The sequence below is a fragment of the Limanda limanda genome, chromosome 1, assembly GCF_963576545.1.
Source record: "Limanda limanda chromosome 1, fLimLim1.1, whole genome shotgun sequence".
Classification (NCBI taxonomy): Eukaryota; Metazoa; Chordata; class Actinopteri; order Pleuronectiformes; family Pleuronectidae; genus Limanda; species Limanda limanda.
Window position 1 is genome coordinate 36007653 of NC_083636.1, and position 21606 is coordinate 36029258.

Consider the following 21606-nt stretch of genomic DNA (forward strand, 5'->3'; position numbering starts at 1 on the left):
CTTGTTAGTGTATCAAGCCCACACCCGGAAGTGGGTAAACCGCGGCGCATGTTGATGCTGTAGATGTCAAATGTGGCTTCTCCCCCTGATGAGGGTCTGTCAGCAGCTCCCAAGCCTCTGAAAACACGTTGCACCTGAAAGTAAGTCACGTTTTAGTGTCTTTATCCATTTGAGGGATGTTGTTTTACGTAAATGGAAGTTCGATCCGTGTTTAGCAGTGACGTTTAATCGGTTTACGTCAGTTTCTGTCCTCTGCATGTGCACAACACCGACCTTCACACCCCTGGGCTTTCATTTAGTGTCAGGACCACAGATTGTGTATTAAAGTGTCCGGAGCTGCAGCTTCACGTAGTGACGAGTGTGTGTTTTCTAACTAGTATTATATCCGCTTTGCAATGTTGTTGTTTACTCTCGTTTGAAATGAGAAAACAAAGCTCTGGACCAACCTCGTGTCACCTGCAGGATTGGATGGCATTTAAAAGAATGAATTAAACAATGAAACATTCCCACATTGGATTATGTTCTCATATCTGCTCAGTTTGCCTCTATCACATGTGACGTTTCCCTCAGTGAAATATAAAATGATAAATATATCCTAATAAGTCAGTTTTCTGCTTTTTGGTAGAAATATACGGTGGCCGAGAGAGGTCATGCACTGCAAATTATGAAAACATATGCAAATATCACAACATGTGGAAATACAGAAACGTGCTGCAAATAGTGAAACCAACACCATGAATGTTTCCCGGAATAAACCCCGAAACCCAATGAACCTGGCTGTGGTTCAATGCTTTTTGAAGTTCCATCACCACTGAACTGTAGCAGACCTCAATAACTTCTCAAATATTAGTCAAATCATCAATCGTTAAATCATTTTAAAAGCTTTAAAAATGTAAGAACAGTGTCCTTTTTCAATCAGAAGCATTGTAACGTGAATATATTTGGTTTTTAGAAAAGTCACTACAAAAAACGAAAAAAATGAATAAAAACAACTGAAGGACATCAAAACTTTAGAGAACACGTGTTTCTTTGGAGGAGTAACACTTCAATGGCCCTTAACGTCGACCGAGGGATGGGCAGGTCAGAGGACCTGAGGAGGAGGAGGACCTGGGAGTGGAGAGAGAGAAGCCCAGAGATGTATCAGGGGTCCATGTCGTTTAACACTTGAATCAAGTGAACAAAAGGTGAAAGAGAGACAAGAGAGTGATATTTGAAATAATCAGTTGTCGCTGCCACAGTTGGAGCTTGTTTATCTGATGAGGCAGAGCACCGTCAGATCCTCCGCCTCATTATGTTCTGCTCAAACGGTAAAAGGTACGGAGGTGAGATCATGCGGGCTCACCAGCTGGCTTCGTCTGCGGCTGCAAGAAGCAGGGGTGTGTCTGCAGCTGCCGCCGTGTGTGAGCTGTACAGGATGTGAGGCGACAGTATCCCACCGAACACCTGCGCTTCACCTTTTCTGCTCGACTTCCCCTGCAAAGAGATCTGTCACTGTCCCACATCTCGGCCTATCTGCTCGGCCGCAGCTCACCAAATCATATCGGCGTGACAGGAAACCTGCCAGCCTCGGGTGCCTGTTGTGGGTTTGTGTGTTGAACTTGGCGGTCCACGTCTCGCCTAAATATTGCAAGTGGAATATGTTTGGAATTCGTTGAAGTAACCCGGGAGTAACAGTGGGAACTAGTCGTGGCTGGTTGAGGAAACCAAGATCAGTATTGCTTACAGTTATGATGTGTTATTTAAGGCTGATTCTGATAAATGTTTGATTGAAAACTTCAGAATATGTTTATTCACATAAAACTTGTAAAACTATAATTCTTAAGAGGTTTCGTTGACTCTGAAAATATCTGAGAGAACTGGGTGAATGACGGATGATGAAAAGTCTTTACTTGCTTTTAAAATTCAAGAATATTAACAGAAAAACGAACCATCATGTAATCAGACTTTGTGAAACATCTGGATAACGTCCAACACAAGGAAATAGATAAATGTGCCAAAAATGTAAATACATTTACTCTTAACATCTATAAAGATGTACAGAATAGGATTAATTCATTAATTAATGCCTGTAAGATTGGTGGAGAAAGCCGTCAGTTTTTTAGTCTCTGATCCATTTTGTGTTACATTTTGTTTGACTCAAACCTGAGAATTGATTCCTAATCTTCATCACCTCCCAGAAAAAAAGCGTCTTAGAGCCATGATGAATCTGTGAAAGCTCCTCTCATGTGGGACCAAATAGTTTTTTATGCCAGCAACACGGTTTGTTTCTCCGAGTTTACAGTCATAAATACACACTGCACAATGGAGGGTGTCAGTCAAGCTGCATTGCACCGCGAGCTGTTCATAGCCACTGACTGTGAAAGACAGGCTTTAGCGTGTGTTTGTGTCTCTGGGCTTCGATATCTCGGAGTTTGTCTGCACTTGTGTGTGTGTTTGTGTGTGTGTGTGTGAACTGAGGATCTGTGACACGGTTCACACTCCAAGAGGCAGTTTGTGAGATGGGAGGTTCCCTCTCAGGAATGCTCTGCAGGATAGAGTAAAAACAGGGTGACTAATTTTTCCTGTTGCACTGCAGCCTGTGGATGTTCGATTGGATTCATGAGGGCGTCTTTACCTCCACTCTGCTCTCTAAAGTCAGATAAAATATGCTTTGAGGCACAGTCCACGATCCAATCGTAGGAACTCAGTTAATCAATTAGTTGATCAACAAATCTCTCATTTTATCCAAAGTCACTTTATCCATCAATCAAGAATGCCAAACATTCCCGAGTTGAGCTTCTCAGTTCCAGTTTTTGTTCATCTCTTGCTTACAAAATTAACCATATTAAATTGTATGACCACATTTGAAGACGTCACATCGGGCTTTAAGAAACTCTGATATTTTATAGTCTTGACAATTTTGAATTGATTTATTAAGAAAGTAACAGATCTTGTTCAGTGCAGAGTATTGGGCTCGCCACAGGAGGAAAAACTCTCCACTGTAAAGATATTATGATATGTACTCTGACAAATTTGATAAATTGCATAAAGATCCAACGGGAAATGTTTCTTACATTAAGGTTTATAAACCACAAAACCAGCTGCTGTTTCTAATAATGACGCTAATCACTTATAGGAAATCATGGCACTAAAAGTCAGTACAAGATGTAGGCCTACCTCCTACTGGCTGATATGAGTTACTACTTGATTTTGATGATATTACAACTGACATTACAACTGATTTTTGTGATCCGCGAATGACCTCTGATTACGTGTAATTCAAAACTAAATGATGTTGCTTTGGACCCAGTAGCACTCGTGTTTCTGTTTGTTCTCTTGTAGTCATGGCTCTGAATCATCTGAGCCGGCTGAGACCTCTGCTGAGTCAGTCCCTGGTTGGACAGCTCAGGTCTCCTCTGGCAGCCGCATCCAGGGTCAGTGCGGCGCCGCGGTTCCCCGACGTCACCTGCTACCCTGCTGCATGCACCAGACTCTACGCCACCAAAAAGGCAAAAGGTCAGTGAGGAGATTACAAACACTGGACCCGGCATTCGTGCAACCTCTGGATGTGCGTTACACTTGATTAGACATTATTTATCTTAATCCTCATCCCTCAGACCTTCTCTCCCTCTCGTCTTCCAAGCCAAGGCAAAGGGCCAGTCGGCGAAGGTGAATATGAATTCAGCTCTGGTGGAAGACATCATCAGTCTGGATGAGGTGAAGGCCGACATGTCGGCTGTTCTCAATGCGCTCAAAGACGACTTCACACGCAACCTGAGCATCCGAACCTCTCCAGGTATTTAGTTCATCTCTCTACTTCTTTTCCTGTTTCCTCAAATACACTGAAACGTCAACGTATAAAAGACAAAACCAACGTAAAAGGTGACATATAAATTACTCTCAAATTGAGCCAAGTTGACATTTGATGAAACACAAAGTGGAAATAAATGGCAGAATAATCAAATATGTATAATCAAATTTACAACGCTAATTTAATTTCTCAACTTGTCATCTCAAATTACTAGTTAACTGTCAAAGAAGAAAAAGTCACAAGGATAACAGAATATTTTGTGTATTGATTATGATCTTGCATACGGCCACATGCTAGGTCTCACTGATAAATGGGTTTATACTGCAGCCGGTTAAGTCTCAGTAATCCTCCGCAGTCCTCCCGCCTTTAGCCTCATGAGAAAAGTTATTTTTTATCTATTTTCCATAAACATTTCCTCCACTCAGAGGTATGTCTCTGCAGGGCCTCCTGGACACCGCAGCTCAGACCGGAATCATTAAACGTTTGCCCCGAGTGAAGCCTTTGTTTGAATCTGTTTTATCCAAATATTTTTCAGTTACATCTCTACAAACAGGCCCTTTAGCCTCTTTTCTTCTCTATATGAACTGGTTGTTACATCCTCTGCCCCCGTATTGTTATTCTGGATGGACTGAAAGCATCCATGAGATCATGCTCAGCCATGAAACACCTCAAAGCAGCTTCAAAACCTGATGGAGAAAGTTGAGTGCTGAGGTCACACATGGAGCAATCTTATTGCATAAAACTGTCAGGGGCAACAGGCAATATTTTGGGGGGCTCCAGTGTAGACGGCAGATATCCGGGGCCAAGCCACTGAGCTCAAACCTTATTGATCAATCTAGAAACTGAAACCATGCAGAATCAGATTCTGCATATTCACATGCAGAATCTGTTTATAGACATTACTTCTAGATCTACTTTACAAGAGCATTCCTAACAAAGTGCACATGCATGAACTGTACAATGCCTGAATGTAGTGTAACTTTAAAGGTGCATTATAATATTTTGTGTGGATCACTTACTGTGCAGAGCAGACTTTCCCTTTAAACACAACACCACATACTTCAGGACAGAAGTGAGTAAACCTTCCTTTTTGATTCTACCCGACAAATCACACCCAAAGGCTCAAAGCGAGGTAGAGGCCTGTGTGACCTCACCTTGACCCCAGTTTCCCCCCAACTACATCCAGGTCATGGCCCTTTGCCTCTGGGTTCTAACAAATGGGAGTGGGGCTGTGGGGGAGTTGGAGGTGGGGTGTATAATGGAAGCTCTCGTGGGAGGAGGCAGCCGCTGGAATCAGACTTCAAACTCAACGTTTCTTGTTCCTTTCCTCCTCAGCTGAAGTTTCACTCTCTCTTTGTGTGCAGCCGCTTTCTTTTACGAGACACACAGGCAACACGAACACAAACTTGATTTTTATGTTTTAACTCAACTTCAATTATTTCACTTCTCTATTTCTTCATCTGTCCAGTTTTCATCTTGATCTATTTTTCTTACAACACTTAATCATTCAACTGCTATTGCTCTGAGTCACTCTTGTATCTTCAGCCCCTCCCTTTATCCCTCTTGTACTTACTCCTCTCTTGTTTTTTCCAATAATTCCCAGATTTATAATTTGGCTTCTGCTTGTGATGCTTCATACCTTTTGAATTCCAATTTCTTATTGATCCACATGGAAACTTTTGCCCTGTGAACGAAAGTTCAAGAATTTTCAGAGTTCCCTCCTTCACTCTCTCCATCTCCTCTGTTCTCCTGCCCCTGTGTCTCTCGCCTTTCTTGCGTCCGTCTCTACATCCTGTCATCCTCCCTGTCTTCTCCCTCCATCTGTGTATCCCTCACTGCTCTCCTCCGCTCCGTGCATCCCCCTCTCATCCGTCCAGCTGCACTGTAATCCAGGGAGGCAGCAGGACTTAGAGCTGACAGGAGAGATGAGATGGTGGAATGGAATGACGTCAGTTGTCTCAATGTGTGTGTGTGTGTGTATGTGTGTACGTCTGGTGCGAGTGTATGTGTTTGTTCCATGAACCTCTCATCTGGCTCTCATTAAGCTTGTGTGTGTGTGTGGATTTGACTTTATGCACTGTTGTGTGTTGCCGTGAATGCACACTGCATGTGTTTGTTTGTGTGTGGCGTACAGCACAAAGTCACAGATAGATGTAGAGAGAAGGGATCAGTGCAATGACCAGCACATTGTGGTGAGTCACAGATGGGTGACCTGGCCCAGAAACCTGCTCTGTTTCCAAGGAAATTTTAAAACAGAGTGGACCTCGACTTAAAACAACCCCACTACTGAAAATATATATCAAAAACACAAACTCCTTGTCTGCATATATGAGACTTAAAAATTGAAGATAAGAACTTGTACAACTTAATAATCATTAATTTTATTCATGCATCAAAAGCTAAACTAGAATCAGCAGAACGCCAAGGCCCAACAGTCGCCTTGAATTCAAACAAGCCTTCGAGCTATGGCCACATGTCATGGGAGAGATCCATGCATGGAAAGCACAATCAATGTTAAAGAAAATGAAAACAAAATCCTTGATTTGCTAAATTTTCTGTATTTGTGCCAAAATTTGTTGGGTTCCCATTTCCCATCCTGCTGCAGAAAACAGTTTTTGATTATACCGTGGACAATGGTCTCACAAAAGCAAGGTGTCTTCTTTGTGGATGAGACATTTGCAGCCATGCTAGTGGCTCTGTTAGGTTGTTGTGCACAGCAGCGCTTTGGGCTAAATGCTAACCTCAGCATGCTCCCAGTGACAAAATGACCAAGCCAGTGTTGAGCAATTGATCAAACCAATGTTTGCATGCGAATACTCCTAAATGAAGATGTGCTCAGACAAACATGCACAATAACCACCTGATATGAAAGGAGCACTATGTATAGCAATGTTTTTATCCGCCTTTTTCTTAAGATGGTTCAGTAGAGAGGTGAGAGTAAATTAGGGGGGTGAGAGAGAGAGAATCGGAGCTGACTTTCATTAAAGGTCTCTGGGGAGAAACTGAACTGGGGATGTTTCAATCACAGCCTGGTACCCGTCCTCACCACCTGTCACCCCAGTGTCACAATGTACTGAACAAATGATGCAGCCTGATTAATGCTGTGCCAGTGACAGAAACACAAAATAACACATCTCTGCCTGAGAAAAGAAAAATGTTAATATATCATATATAACAATCATTTATAATCCTAATGTTACATCACTTGAAATATTTTGTCAAAGAACAATCTTTCGGATATTTGGCAGATACTTCTTAGGCCGTCCTCCTCTCAGCCCCCTCCTCACCCTCCATATTTATCGTTAAAGAAATGACTGTCTCTCCGTCGGCCCTCCAAAAGTACTAGCAGATGTGTAGGTGCTCATTGTCGAGCCACGGGTAACAAAGACGGACAGGCAGAAGGTCACAGACATGGACGTGAGCGGGCTGCGTGGACATGGAGACGTCCTGCGAGATGGACAAGGGGACGGGCAGGTTCCGACCCGCACACAAACGGGATGTTTGAAGTCGAAGAAGAGGGAGACAGAATAATTGGGAGACGGACAGTATGTCAGTGATTCAGCCGGGGGTGCGGCTCTTTAAATAATAGGTATCCATTTCATCACATCATACCAACCTTTTGATTTCTAATTTCTTCTTCTTCTGTGTTTAATCTCTGACCGGTGTGTTGTGTTTTTTTCTTGCCTCACGTCATGAATTGATTGTGTAGAGAGAATTAAACCACTGGCTTCCCTTCAACCCCCCCCCCCCTGTACACACAGAGCCACCAGCAGCACAGCCCCCACTGGGTAAGCAGGGAGCGAGTGATGTAAGGCAGAGTTGGGGAAGAAGGAAACAACTGCGTCTGAGGTTAGCCAGATGGAGGAGAGGGAGAGGGGCGGATGGGTGGAGTGAGGGACGGACATGGGAGATGAAGGGAGTGATGGAGGGTGGTGGGGACCGGACTCATGTTGACAAACCTACCTGTGCGTCTCTCAGTGTCGACAGAGAGAAGAGGCGATATCATGGAAACTCTTAACAGCCTGTACATCTACCACAGGCCATTGGTTGTTTTGATTGATTGATTTTTGGGGCTGATTCTGCTACTTGAGATTAAAACAAATGTGGTGACAATACGATGTTGAGATTTTAATTATTAGAAATTATTTAAGCATTATCTGCAACTATCAAATTTATCTTGAATCTAGAATCTAAATAAAGTCAAATATACAGAAAATACAGCCAATAAAACATCTAGTCCTACAGTTTACAAATGCTGAAATGTTCTATATTGGGCGTTAAAACTGACCTGCATGTTAAAGATCCACAGTTAAAGGGAATGCACTGATTCTCTTTCGTCCTTACACGGTCAATGTGGGTAAATTAATAAAGTAAATAATAATTTCCACGTATCTGCATTTGTAGGAGCTCTGGATCACATTGTGGTGACGACTCAAGATGGAAAGTTTCCTCTCAACCAGCTGGGTCAGATCTCCATGAAATCACCTCTGCTCATTATGGTCAACATGAGCAGCTACCCTGAGGTAAGACGATCACACACATACACACACACAAACACACACACAAGGACCAGTACGATTCTCCCTACTGGTATTGGTTTGTCTCACACAGACGAGCGGCCAGTAACTAAAAGCTTTATCAAAATAATCCCCAGCACAGACAGATAGACGGTCCTCACCGAGGGAGAAGTGAGCCGGAGCAGAACTCAGATCTCACATCAGTCTGTGTAAATGAAACCTGACCGGCCTCCTTCTCTCCCTCCGACTGTGTCTCAGAGGCTAATTGATTGATGACTTGTGGAGCCCTTTGTTCTGGGGTGAAAGATAGCAACAAGAACCCAAACTCTGTGTGTGCAGGCACGGAGATGTGGCTGTGCCTGCGTGTGAGTTGTCACAGAAAAGGAAATGACCTCATTTTACCCCCAGGTTAGAAAGGAATAGATTATTTTTCTTTTTTCACTCGTTTTTCTCTTTTCCTCTTTGTAGATGATATAACGTTGTGCTAATCAGAGCTCCCCGGAGAAATATCACACAGGGGGGGCGAAGCAGAGCTTTAGTGGCCAGACTCTGCTCGTATAGAAAATCCAAATGTGCCTTTTTAACATTTAATATTAAGCAATCATATATCTACACACAGTCAATGAGCGATAGTTTAACTCCCTTTGATATCATGAGCCATTGAGCCAATGTACATGGAGCCTTGTTTGATAGGCCGAGGCTCAGGTTCTAATGTTTAACTTTACACTTATTCATAGTGTTCACCATGTAACCCTAACCCTATAAATATGATGTGCAAAGTTTAGGCAATAAATTCCACCCAATACACATGAATTTGTATGCCTGTTATTGTAAAAGTGCAAAATAACCACATAACTTTGGGATCATTCAGATTCATCTTCTTGGAATCATACATTTGCATAGAAATCCCATTTACACTCTCACTTTAACAGTTCGTCGATAATATCGGCCGATATGAGCCTGTGAGATGTTTCGGTATCAACTTTTATGTTTGCAGATATAAAAACTTTTATTATTTCACAGAACAAGCAAAGCAGAAAAGACGTGCATTCATATAAATATGTTTATTTTCTTAATTCAAGTTCTGTATATTTGGTTTTATTTGTTTTCTTTTTATTTGTAATTATTAATAATATATTTGATGAAAAATATCAAGCCTCAGTTTCATTTCTTGGTCATAAGAGTTTGAATAATGACATCTTAAGAAACATTCCTTTTTTTTTTGTATATTTCAGCTGATATGTCAGTATTTTAATTTATCGTTTTCTGCATTGGCTCGCAGAAATCCATATCTATTGGCCTCTTGTCCCAATCCATCCAGTACATATTAAGATATTGGATTACTCAATAAGTCAGTGGAGTTCTTCCACTGGGGACCATGAATGTCCGTATTAAATGTCACGGTGATCCATCCAAGAGATTTCAGTCCGGAGCAGAGTGCTGGACCAACCAGTCGACACTAGAGCCAATCCTCCAGCCACTGATATGAATAAAAACAGATCCAATAAACAGGGAAAAACAAAAGAAGAAGAAATCATGGACAAGCAATCAGTCGATTCTTACACAATATCATAACCTGCTCCAGATTTTAGTGTCTCCACAAATTAACAGCAGTTTTCAATGATTCAAAGATATTAACCGGCTTTTCTAAGCAGACTTTCAAAGGCAGTTACTTCTTGTAAAGAACCACCTGTTGGTTACGACAAAGAAAGAGAAAAACGCTCTGACAAATATCTTTGTCCTCCTTCTGTTTTTCAAGCTGTCGATGTTTGTGACACTGAGCGTTGTGGTTTCACCTCTTTGTTCTGCTTTGTACAAATATCACCTGTGAATCTAAAGTGTTTATCGGCGTCTCAGATCAGGAAATCCAGTGTTCAAGGCTGAATGATCCAGCGGTGAGTCCTTCCCTGAAAGGCCGACCACAGACCACACACGTGTCAACACGCACACGCATGTGACACACACTCTACCCTGGTGTGCCCTGCGTCGCCTGAGTCCACTGTGCCCAGAGCTAATAGGCTTATAATGATGCCTATCCATTACCATGCACTCCAGAGGCCTGCCATTGTTTCCCACTGATTCATTAAGGGCAGTGGAACCAACAACAGCTAAGAGCAATTTGGTGCATTTTTTATAGTGTGTGTGTGGGTGTGCATGTTAAAGCATCCCACCGCTTTGTCCATAAAACTTTATTTTCTTCTGGACTCACTTTTTTGTGCCCACACGCACAAACACACACAATCACGCACTCTCTCTCACACACACACACACACACACACATTCTGCTCTGCTTTGAACCGGGCCGTCAGCGTTTGATGTGAAACTTCAGCTTAATCTCTCTTCCTCTCCAACATATTAACCAGAACCTGCTCGGCCTTTCCAGACAAAAATAATTCCGCTCGGTTTTCCGTAACCACCGGCGTGGACGTGGGACAGGGGGGGGGGGGGGGAGCGGTGATGAATTCGACGCTGAGAACAATCAAACATAGGTATGGGCTGAATCTATCACCCCACACTCAAAGAGAGCCACCAGAGGCCTGCGCTCCGGATGATTTTAACAAATGAAAAGAAACTCCCATGAATTGATTTAATGCACACAAATAAATTCCTTTAATCTCGCTGCCATTTCTTTCCCCCAGCGGAAGAGGCCAGAGGGAGCTGTCGAGAAAGGGGAGAAGGGTAGAGCTCGTATTCCTCACATTGCACATTTGCACACTTTGTAAAGCTCTGCTGGGGGAATTGTCATGTGGTTGCAGGATTGGTTTGAAGAGTGCGACTTCAGTTATTCAAAGGATCCGGCTTCCTCCCCTGTGTGTGTGCATGTGCGCTGTTTAACTGCTTGTAATGCAGTGTGTGCTGGGCCAGGGGATTGTGTTGTATATAGAGGATAATGTCTTTATGTCTCACATATGTGAGTGCTGTTTTAATAATTACCGTTGAGTCTCATGCAAAGCTTCTCTTTCCGCCTGCCGGTCGGCCTGCGTGCCTGCCAAACGAATAAGAATCAACATTTCAAAAACATTACAAAGGAAGATCAGTTTGTTAATATTATCAAAGTATTGTGTGTCTGTGCACCGGCATCTTTGTCTGATCTCGTGTTGAGGTATCACGTATCAGCTGCCTCTGCAGACACTGTCCACGCTTCCCTCACGAAACACAATGTCCTTCTTCTCATTTCCCTCTGATTATCTCCTTTATAAAGATGATGGGTGGTGTATGTTTTTCGAGAACATATTTTGGACAACAGCGAAGAAGGAAATTTCATGCAGATGTTTTTATTTCTTGTGATAGATTAGACCAAAGTTACAGATTTACAGGCTTGAATAAAACCCAGGCTGCATCCACGCCGCTGCATTTGAGTTTTTTGGAAGTTTGGAAACACTGCCGATCATGACCCAAACTATTTATCTTATAAATACTTATAAATACCAAAATGTTTGAAAATACATGTACTTTTTCAGTATAGATCAGAAATGTATATAGATGTGTCAAGATTTTATGTACATACTGATTTTTATGCAGCTCCACTATAAACCACAGCAAATAAAATGACACCAGATTTGAAAGGAATCTGACTTTCACAGGTATGAAGTTAATCTGATCTCGACAGAATCATCCTTTAGTAACAAACTTGCTGACACTGTAGTGTTTGATCAATCTGTGGAAATAAAATGAAAGTATTAAGGTTTGTCCATCGTCCTTGTTGATTAGCCTCCATCATTTATACCATGTCCAAAAACCACAACGTCCATTTTTTACCAGATACATTGACTCCTGCTCTCTTTCACCCTCACATTTAATTTTGAGCTGACCACACGCACGAAAATGTTTCTACGTTCAAGTGAATAAAATCATACAGAGGCGCTGCACATGTGTTCAGATGATATCTCCATATATCATACACAAGCATAAGCAGACTCTCCTGTGAGGTCACCAGAAGTCAGTGCCCTGCCCTGCAACCTCTCAGTCCGCTCCCACAGGGCCCAGTGCTGACAGTGGCCCGAGGCACTTCCACACTGCATGGGCTTCCCCAGAGACACACACACACACACACACACACTATATGCACAGTCTAACACCTTAATTATTGCCAGCTGGAACCAAGCCACTACCTGCAGTTCCAGTGCTGCTTTCCAATTCACACCAGTGCTCAAATAAATCTCTGTGTTTTTGTGTGTGTGTGTGTGTGTGTGTGTCTGTGTGTGTGTAACCCCAGGCTACAGCGGCTGCCACCCATGCCCTGAGAGAGAGTGGAATGAATCTAAATCCAGAGGTGGACGGGACAATCATCAAGGTGCCTGTTCCCAAGTGAGTCTCTTTCTCTCACACAACACACACACACACACACACACACACACACACACACACACACACACACACACACACACACACACACACACACACACACACACACACACAAAATCACCCACACACTCACACACCCCCAAGGGCTAAAACATTTTCATTCCTTTCCATCTTGTTTTTTTCTGTAAATCGTTTACATCTTTGATTGTATATTTTACCATCTGCTAGTTGTGAAACAATTACTTTTTCCAGATTTGTCGATTGCTGAACAGTCAAAATGTCCATTGTAGTTTTATGTCTGTGAAACTTCTCTGTCGTCCAGGTCGTGTTTGGCCTCTTTTGACCTGTAACAGGCACTTTACATGACTTTTGAGATTAATTGAATCATAAATCAATCAAATAATTCGTACATTATGTGAAGTATCAGAGCTTAACCGTCCAGTAAGTCTCGACTCTGGTTTTGTATTTCACTCCATTAACAAATACTTTAGCGTCCGTAAGCAGAACTGTAATTGACAGATTTATTAACTTGTGCTTGTAGACGTATAGAGACCCCCGGTGTGTTGATGTGAGCGTCGGGTCACACTCCACCTTCTATGTAGATCTCTCTCTCTCTCTCCCTCTCTCTCTCTCTTTCTTTTTCCGTCTGCCAAGTCAAACAACTTCACAGAAAACAATTCGTCACTCACTCACTAAACCACCCGGTTTAGACAGTATTTCTCTTACAGTATTTTTCTTTACATATATACACGTGTGCATAAATAAATGGCGGCCTAAGATGTGTGTGTGTGTGTGTGTATGTGTGTGTATGTGTGCGTGTGTATGTGCGCGTGTGCGTGCGTGCGTGTGGAGCAGCAGGTGTTAGTCTGGCAGAGGAGGGACACAAGAGTCAGACTGCTTTCCCCCTGCAATCAGTCTCGGCACGCTCCGAGCCCCCATTTGCATTTCCAAGGAGAAGGCGCTCTTTGATTGGCCCTGGAATCAGTAATTAGGCTGCATTGTTTGCGGTAAATAGACGCCGCACTTGGATTGTTTGCAAATAGTCCCCAAGGCACAAAAAAAAAAAACAGCGAAAAAAAGCCAATTGAGGACAAAGGAGGGAGAGCGAGATTTTTCTAAATGATCAACAAATGCAAAGTTATCTGCATGATGGATGTTTCAGCTCAGGTCCAAGACCTCGGAAAGGGATTGTTGTTATACGGTTACTACGAGTCAGAAGTAAATTATTAAACTGCCTACAAGCACTTAGCACCCCCCCCCCCCCCCCCCCCCCCCGTTATGTGTTTTACAGGAACATAAAAAGAGCACGGATGAGTTTGTGTGTCTGTGTTCCAGCGATCGTTACCTTCTCTGTTTTCTTTTTTTACCACGGTTCTCTCTCTTCCTTGCAGAGTGACGAGGGAACACAGAGAGAACCTCACTAAGCTCGCCAAGCAGCTCAGCAACAAGGCCAAAGACTCGCTGAGGAGAGTGCGATCCAACGCTGTGGCTCAGGTGAAGAAGGTGAAGGACGGACACTCGGAGGACACCATCCGACTCGTGGAGAAACAGGTACAAGACGGAAAGAAAGACAGTGATGTCACACACCAGTGGTTATTAGTGAGCTTCAAAAAGATATTTATTGATTGCTCAGACGGAGAAGTGACATTAGAACTAAAGCTTGAAGTGGCTGTCTGATGAAAAATTCCATATAATTAACATATTTTTTAATTTGAAAACAGATTTATAATTTTTATTTACTCTCTTGATTCTGCGCGTGTTGTTTATAATGTACAGGACCTTGAACAAAAAAAGTATAATTGAGGCATTATCTTTAACAGTTTAACAATAAACTAAAACTATAAATACCTATAATGACAAAGAAAACACAAATACAACCAAATATTTCTAAACTTCAATTAAGTAAAATATTTTTTTCTTTTCCATAGAATCTTTTCTGCATGGTTCATTCTATAAAAAGGTTTTTATATTGGCAAACATAAGCGTAGACACCGATATTTCTCTGAAAGGCTAATATGTTTTATATCCCTGTTATCGGCTAACCGATATATATTGTTAGGCTGTAATAAAGAGTGTCTTCCTCTCTGCCCTCACAGATTCAGCTGATGGCGGACAACATGGCACTGGACATCGACAAGCAGGTTGCAGTCAAGACTAAGGAGCTGTTAGGCTGATGGTGACGGTGAAATGAAACACACAGGTCGTCTCATTTTGTTGCAGACGAACTTACAGGACATACAAAACAACAACAACAGCAACATGTCACAGTGACTGGATTGATCACATTGAGGAGGTAGTTTCATTCAAATTCCCATCACAAACAGGTCTTGGGTCCAGTGGTACGTGTCGGGTTCTCCCAGCAGCCACTGGGCTTCGGTCCCTTCTCTCATCACGAGCAGAGATCGTCTCCTCGCCGCTGGGTTTCTATCTGTGTTTAACCGTCGCTGCATAAACACAGATTGGCACGGAAACAACAACAACAAGGACAGACTGCCAGTCACCTCCCTCCTCCCTTGTTACCCGTCCTGTCTTCAAACAGAACTCGGAGCGAGGGACGAATAGACTTTTAATGGGATTTGCGGGCCTCCTCCTAATCAAACCCTCCGCCACAAGGGCTGTCTGTTTATATAAAACAAGCGCACCCGTCTGAATGTAAACTGGCTGTGGGTTTGTCTCGGTGGCGAGAGAAGGAGTTTGTTCCAGAGACGCAGGAGCCAGCTGAACTGATATCATTAGCATGTTGCCAAACATTTGTTTCACATTGATTCGAAGTCTGTTAAAGATGCACTTGAGAAAAAAGAAAAAAAAAGCTCTGTAATTTCTGCCCATGTGGAGGATTGATAATATGGCTACTCTCTTTTAAACACAATAACGTCAGGGAAGTAACATTATTGATGGACTCCATTAAAAGAAACACTGCTTTGTACTTTGTGCGTCATGTTTCTTTCTCCTGTTTTCTTTTCCCCCACTTTTGGGTTTGAAGTCGCCCCCTCAGCCATTAGTCGGAGTGATAATGGAGTTTTCCTGTGCACAGACCTCGCGGCCACGGCTGCTGCCGCCACAACTGTCCATTAGGAAAACAGGCTTTTGATGTCCTGTCTTTGTCTTTTAAGGAGCTGAACTCTCAACGGTCAGGGAGGTGCGAGCAGATCAGATCAGTGACAAGAAAAGTCTGAATGAGAAACACGCACACAAACAAACTTGTACTTCTGTCTTAAGCTGCACATGCAACCAACATCTCCCTGAAATCTTTCGGAGGGGCTGTAAATTTCCAAGTCCAGATGTTTTCTTGAATTTGAATCTTGAAAATTCCCAGTGAGAAATGCGTCAGAATGAAAAAGAGGAGTCACACATGTACGTCAAATAGGAAAGACGAGGAGATGAATGTTACATTTTCCAGTTGTTGTGAACGCGTCATTCTCCTGCTGTGTTCTCCATATATGAAAGACAAACTCTGAAAATTATCCAGACCTGATTTTTTGGTGCATTTTCTGGAGATTGTGTCTGAAAACGGCTTCAATAAGGACACTCAGTGTCACACGGCATTTCCTTTGCCCTTACCCTAATATTAACCATCACAACTCAATGGCCAAGCCCAACCTCTGTCCTTACTCACACATCTCTAACCCTAAATCAAGTCCTCAACAGCCCTTGGAAAAAGTGAAGGCCACTTTCCGAAATGTCCTCCTTCCGTTAGGTCCATGCCTAAGATTGTCCTCACAAAGATATAAATACAAGCAGACACACGCAGCTTTGCTTTCATGCATCTGCTGTTTACACCATCGAGGCTTTCCATATCATTATGTGGTTGGTGTCACTTCCTCTGCTACTGGTCACCAGCAGCCACGGTTGGTCCACACAGTTAGTTTTATAGCCACCCATTGATTTATAATTACAGAGCTGCAGGACTGCAAACTGCTAATTATGTCTCTACCAGAAAACCTTCCGATTTCTTCAAAATAGAGCGAATGAATTGAGGAGCAGTGACAATGCTGCGTTCATGGTTTAAATTTTTTTTTCATCTTTGCTGCTGCATGGTAGCAGTGCTAAATTGCATGCTACAGATTGCGGCTTCATTACATTTGCCTTGGCCCCGTGTCTCCTCGCACAGCTCGGCTTTAATGGCCTAAACAGACCAGAGTCGCTGGATAAACAAGAGTTTAGCAGAGGAGTGGCTGGGTCGGGACGGAGCAGAGGCGGGCTGGAAATGGCAGGTTTCCGTGGTGATTCTCGGTCCATATGTCAGCAATTTGAGGGCATTGTGTACCTTGGCCTAAAACAGAGGCTTCATGATCGATGGAGGGGTGAAAATCTCCCAGGTCCTTGGTGCAGAACACAGACAAGCACGAGGAAATTGCTTTCAGCTGATAGCTTCATTTCGGTTGACATTTATCAAGTGAATTACCCCTGTTCCTTTCAAATGTTTACAACTAGCACCGCCTTTTGACGTGTGTGTGTGTGTGTGTGTGTGCGTGTGTGTGTGTGACGGCATTTGTGTGCAAGCGGGAGAGCAACAGAGGTTTTTCTGTGTCCTTTGGTGATTCCTCACAAAAATATACAAATCTAAATTACTCCTGCAGACGTTTGATTTAATAGTCGAGCTCTTCATCCACTGCTGGTGCATTTAGGGAAAGACAACCACATACTCTACACACAGCAAGCTCCTTTTAAAGCTGCACTTAAATAGAGAAGCATCAAAATCCAGCAATTCCCATTTTCAACAAATGTTTTTTTTAGGTCTAACAAGATGTTTTTAAATGCTGTGAAAATGGTCAACTTAGTTTTTTGACAGAAGTATAATTGTGACATAAGTTTGGAATGGTTTCTTTTAAGGGCAAATACATCAAGGAGGCATTCTATTTACCCAGAGCAGCGGGAGAGAACAAGGAAGGGAAAATAAAATTTTCTCTGTCTCACTTAAAATTATCTCCAGTAACTTCTGGATGTGTGCTAGATGCAGTAGGTTTCAGTTTAGTCAGTATTTTGTTGTTGGAAATGTCCCATATAATCATGAAAATAATACAATTTACACTCGTGTGACAAAATAATCCAAATCTCTTAAAATGTTTCTCCACCCTTTCATTTTTCTTTCTGCCCCATATAGCTCTTACTTCCATGTGCGTCTCTGGACTGCGATATTCTTATCTATAGAGAAGCTTGTCAATGGTCTGAAAACAACCTAGATTATATCATATGGCGTATGAGAGAATTATGTAAATGTATATAATAAAGATGTATACAGTGCCCCTCCGCTCGCTCTCTTCCCTTTGTGCTGCCGGTGATTACAGCCGCAACATCGAGCCACATTTCCCCCGGCAGGAGCCAAACTGCCGAGGAGGCCTGTGAGTGAGGCAGAGCCACTTCAGGGCAGACAGAATTGAATTGAGCGCCCACTCACACACACACACACACACACACACACACACACACACACACACACACACACACACACACACACACACACACACACACACACACACACACACACACACAACCACACAACCACACACACACACTTCTGATTCCCTCCTCTCTCTCTCTCTCTCTCCTCATCACCTCTGGAGTGTTAAAGAGCGTCAGAGTGCAAGAAGCCACCATCAAGATCTCATCAAGGATTCAATCAGCGCGTGAATGCGAGCTGCCCTCTCCCCCTGCGATGTGATGATGGGGACGAGGCCCATCGAGCGCCCGTCTGGAGCGAGAACCTCTGCATATGCAAAGTGAACTTAAATTTTAAATGGATTCGATGTTCACCAGAGTATCTCTGACCCTTCGCCGGGATGCGGTAACCGACCTCGGAGGAGAAGAATATGTGCAGATTAGCCCATTAATATTTATAGACGGAGCCGGTGGAGCCGATGCTTGGCTCTCCGGGCCCAGCTGTAATGCAGACCACGTTTAGGCCTAATCCAGGTGGGCGTGCTCACCGCCTCTAACAGGGAAATGGCCGGCCATTTTAGGAGGAAGCTGGATATCCTAATAATCAGGTAAACTAATACCGGGGCGGCGAGAGTGTTTCCTTCCGGAGCTCTTGGCCCGTCAGTCATTCACAGAATTGCTCCTGTCTGCTTCTGCGATCCATTTTAACTCAGTGGAACGTGCGCTCCCTCCCCCCCCCCCCCCCCCCCCCCCCCCCCCCCACACGTGCATTTGAAGAGGACCACACGGGCCCCTTTGGATAGTCTCTATATCCACAAGGAGGCTAACCCAACCATCATTGGTACCAACCAGATGCTGCAACACACACACACACACACACACACACACACACGTACACACGTACACACACACACACACACACCTCCTGCTTCTCAAATCCGGACAAAGCGTTCCTCAGTCCAAAGTGGTTAAACTGTCATTTCAAATCGTCTGGACGTCGTGATTACCAGCATGGGAGGAATTATATATTTAGCTTTATGTCCGTCGCCATTTCCTCCCCCCGCCCTGATCTGAAGTGACTAGCCAGTAGTGCCCTCGATATTACTATCTCTGAGGAGTTTAAACCTTCCCCCAGGAGACAAGTGTAATCAAGGGCTGCCAGCAAGAGAGCGGGAGAACGAGGGAGGGAGGAGGAGAGGTGTGGGGTGGGTGGCGTTGGAGACCTGTAGTGGCGAGATGGTGGAGGGAATGACAATGGAACCAATTTACAAACATATGTCATTTACATCCTTTTTAAAAAACTGAAGGAACTGCTGAACCAGTTGTTACGCAAAGAAAAATAACGAGGGAAAAGTATCTGTTTTTTTTATTATCTCAAACATTATCCTATATAACAGAACATCTGGACTATAAGGTATTTATAGTCCTACGACTGCTCTTTGAGATAATTTCCTATCGTTTACAATGTTGACTTCATTTTCCGGCCTCATTTTTCTATCATGAGATTTTCTTCGGGAGCCAAAAGTCACATTTTCTTACAATAAAACTGTTTTGATTTTTTGAAATCTGCTATTGCTTCGGTATTTTTCAACTGGTTTCCAATACACATTGTATTAACTTCACCGAAACAAGAGAGAATAAAGCAAAAGGCTTCGCGAGAGTGAAAAAGACGACACTTGGAATCTCTAGCTTGACATTAACTTGTCCTGGAACGTTTCCCTACACGGGCAGAATTATTTTTCATTTGCTTTTAAATACGATTCATATGAAAATAACTCCATGAGGGTTTTTGCAGGGCAGTAGCCACTTGAGGAACATGTAACTCCCATCTGCTGCAGCTCAACAAGACAAAACATACGCTGCTCGAATAATGAGGCGTGGAGGCTGTTGAATGTCAGGAAAAGCTTGAATGTGCACACACATAGACACGATGTTGTTTTGGACTGAGTCATTGTTCATTACATGTCCGCACATATCAGCACCCCCCCACCCGGACCTCAACCTCCAGCCTGCAGCGTCTCATCCATCCTGAGCAGAGTCATTCATCCTCAGCAGCGTCACCGGGTGCTCGTAAGCACAAGTGACCGTTAGGCAGGCGGCGGCCAACGGATTGGACAGGAAGCCGGTTAATCTGCAATCCAATCCGGTCCGAGTCGGGTGAGCTCGGCCAATCCAGGCCTTCACAGGAAGGAAGTGAAGGACTCAGGAAACAGTGTTCAGAGCTTTCACCAGTCATATCCATCACAGTGCACGGCGATGGGAGCATGTGTGTGTGTGTGTGTGTGTGTGTGTGTCCCTGTTTCACCAGTCATATCCATCACAGGCCTCTGTCTCCACGCCTGGGCAAAAGAACTGGGGAGTCATTAGAGGGGCTGGGCTGCAGAGCTGCACTTTAACTAAACATCTTTTCCATAAAATAAATGCTTCCAGGTTACTGTGGGTCCCGGAGAACCAGGTTGCCTCGCTTCTGCTGCCACTCATCTGATCCCAATTACCCAGCAGGCCGGGTCGGTGAGCGCAGAGTTGTGTGTTCAAACTCCAGAATGGAACCTACAACTCAAAGAGCAGCATTGGTTTTTGGGCCTTTAATGGCCCCTTCCCACCTGTGTGCTGTATCATTTAATACAAACCGTAACACACGTTTATAACCAGTATGGTTTTTTGACACTTTTTTGTTTCAGCATCTTAATGTTATAACATTGATTATGAGTCTGTGCAGATTCAATGGAAGAGATCAAACCTGTGACTTATCTTAACTGGGAATCTAACCACTAAGCCACCATGCCATTTATCTCGCTGCCAAGTTAAAGCTTTTGACCTTTGAGTTCCATGAGCCTGTTTGACCCGTTTCATTGTTTTTTCCACATATGATAATATTTACACTCATTAGCTCCACTAAGCAGATTGTCTTTTGTGTTTGCCAGCAGGATTACGTAAATGTTGCACAATGGATTTCCAACAAAATTCGGTGGAATGATGGGCGGGTTTTTTTCACACAGATTTCCCAGGGAATAATTAATTAATTATGGTGAAAAACATCAGGCATAATTAAAGGACTGATTTCTGCGAGTGTGTGATTTGCTGCAATTTGATTGAATTTCAGGGTCCTGTTGGGAAGTATGGGCTCGACTAAGTGTCATTCATGTGTTTCAACTATTGTCATTGCAGACGTTCATTCTGCTTAAGTTGTATTTGTATGGAAAGGTTATTCAAAATGTGTCTCAATCAAAATCACATCTGTGTATTTGCTTCTAAAACTCTACAGGGCTTTTAGTAACTTTTTAATGAAAACACGTCATAACATACTGTATATCATGGTGTGTAATGTCTTTAAATCCATTTACATGTATGTCTGTGGTAAAAAAAATCTTCTATATCCTATGATTGCATCTGATATTTATTATCATATCTGTTGACATCATGTATACATGACATGAGCATCACATAGAAATATTTCTTTGTTTAGATACACTTTCTATGGGAACACTTGTAGAAACATTGTCCAGCTTCTGTCTCCAGCGACACACTGAGCCGTCACTAAAGGGAGGATGGCACCATCTAGTGAAATTATGATGTAGACAGGAAACCACACATTTTCCTCTTGGGATAGAAATC

At 43.1% G+C, this 21606-nt stretch overlaps 1 protein-coding gene across 1 annotated transcript; it reads left to right on the forward strand.

Moving 5' to 3' along the window:
• The first annotated feature begins 71 nt into the window (after positions 1–71).
• Positions 72–15538, forward strand: mrrf (mitochondrial ribosome recycling factor). The gene is made up of 7 exons (XM_061074029.1): positions 72–140; positions 3322–3495; positions 3623–3775; positions 8195–8313; positions 12524–12615; positions 14004–14163; positions 14709–15538. Exons 2-7 carry the CDS (start codon positions 3324–3326, stop codon positions 14784–14786), a joined length of 774 nt encoding a protein of 257 aa, XP_060930012.1. The 5' UTR covers positions 72–140; positions 3322–3323; the 3' UTR covers positions 14787–15538.
• The last annotated feature ends 6068 nt before the right edge of the window (positions 15539–21606 follow it).

What these genes read in the sequence shown, in the direction of transcription:
- mrrf (XM_061074029.1), top strand. Translation starts at nt 3,324, where the DNA reads ATGGCTCTGAATCATCTGAGCCGGCTGAGACCTCTGCTGAGTCAGTCC. An exon ending in GAGCATCCGAACCTCTCCAG is followed by an intron (nt 3,776 to 8,194) that starts GTATTTAGTTCA and finishes CTGCATTTGTAG; the next exon opens with GAGCTCTGGATCACATTGTG. An exon ending in ATCAAGGTGCCTGTTCCCAA is followed by an intron (nt 12,616 to 14,003) that starts GTGAGTCTCTTT and finishes TCTTCCTTGCAG; the next exon opens with AGTGACGAGGGAACACAGAG.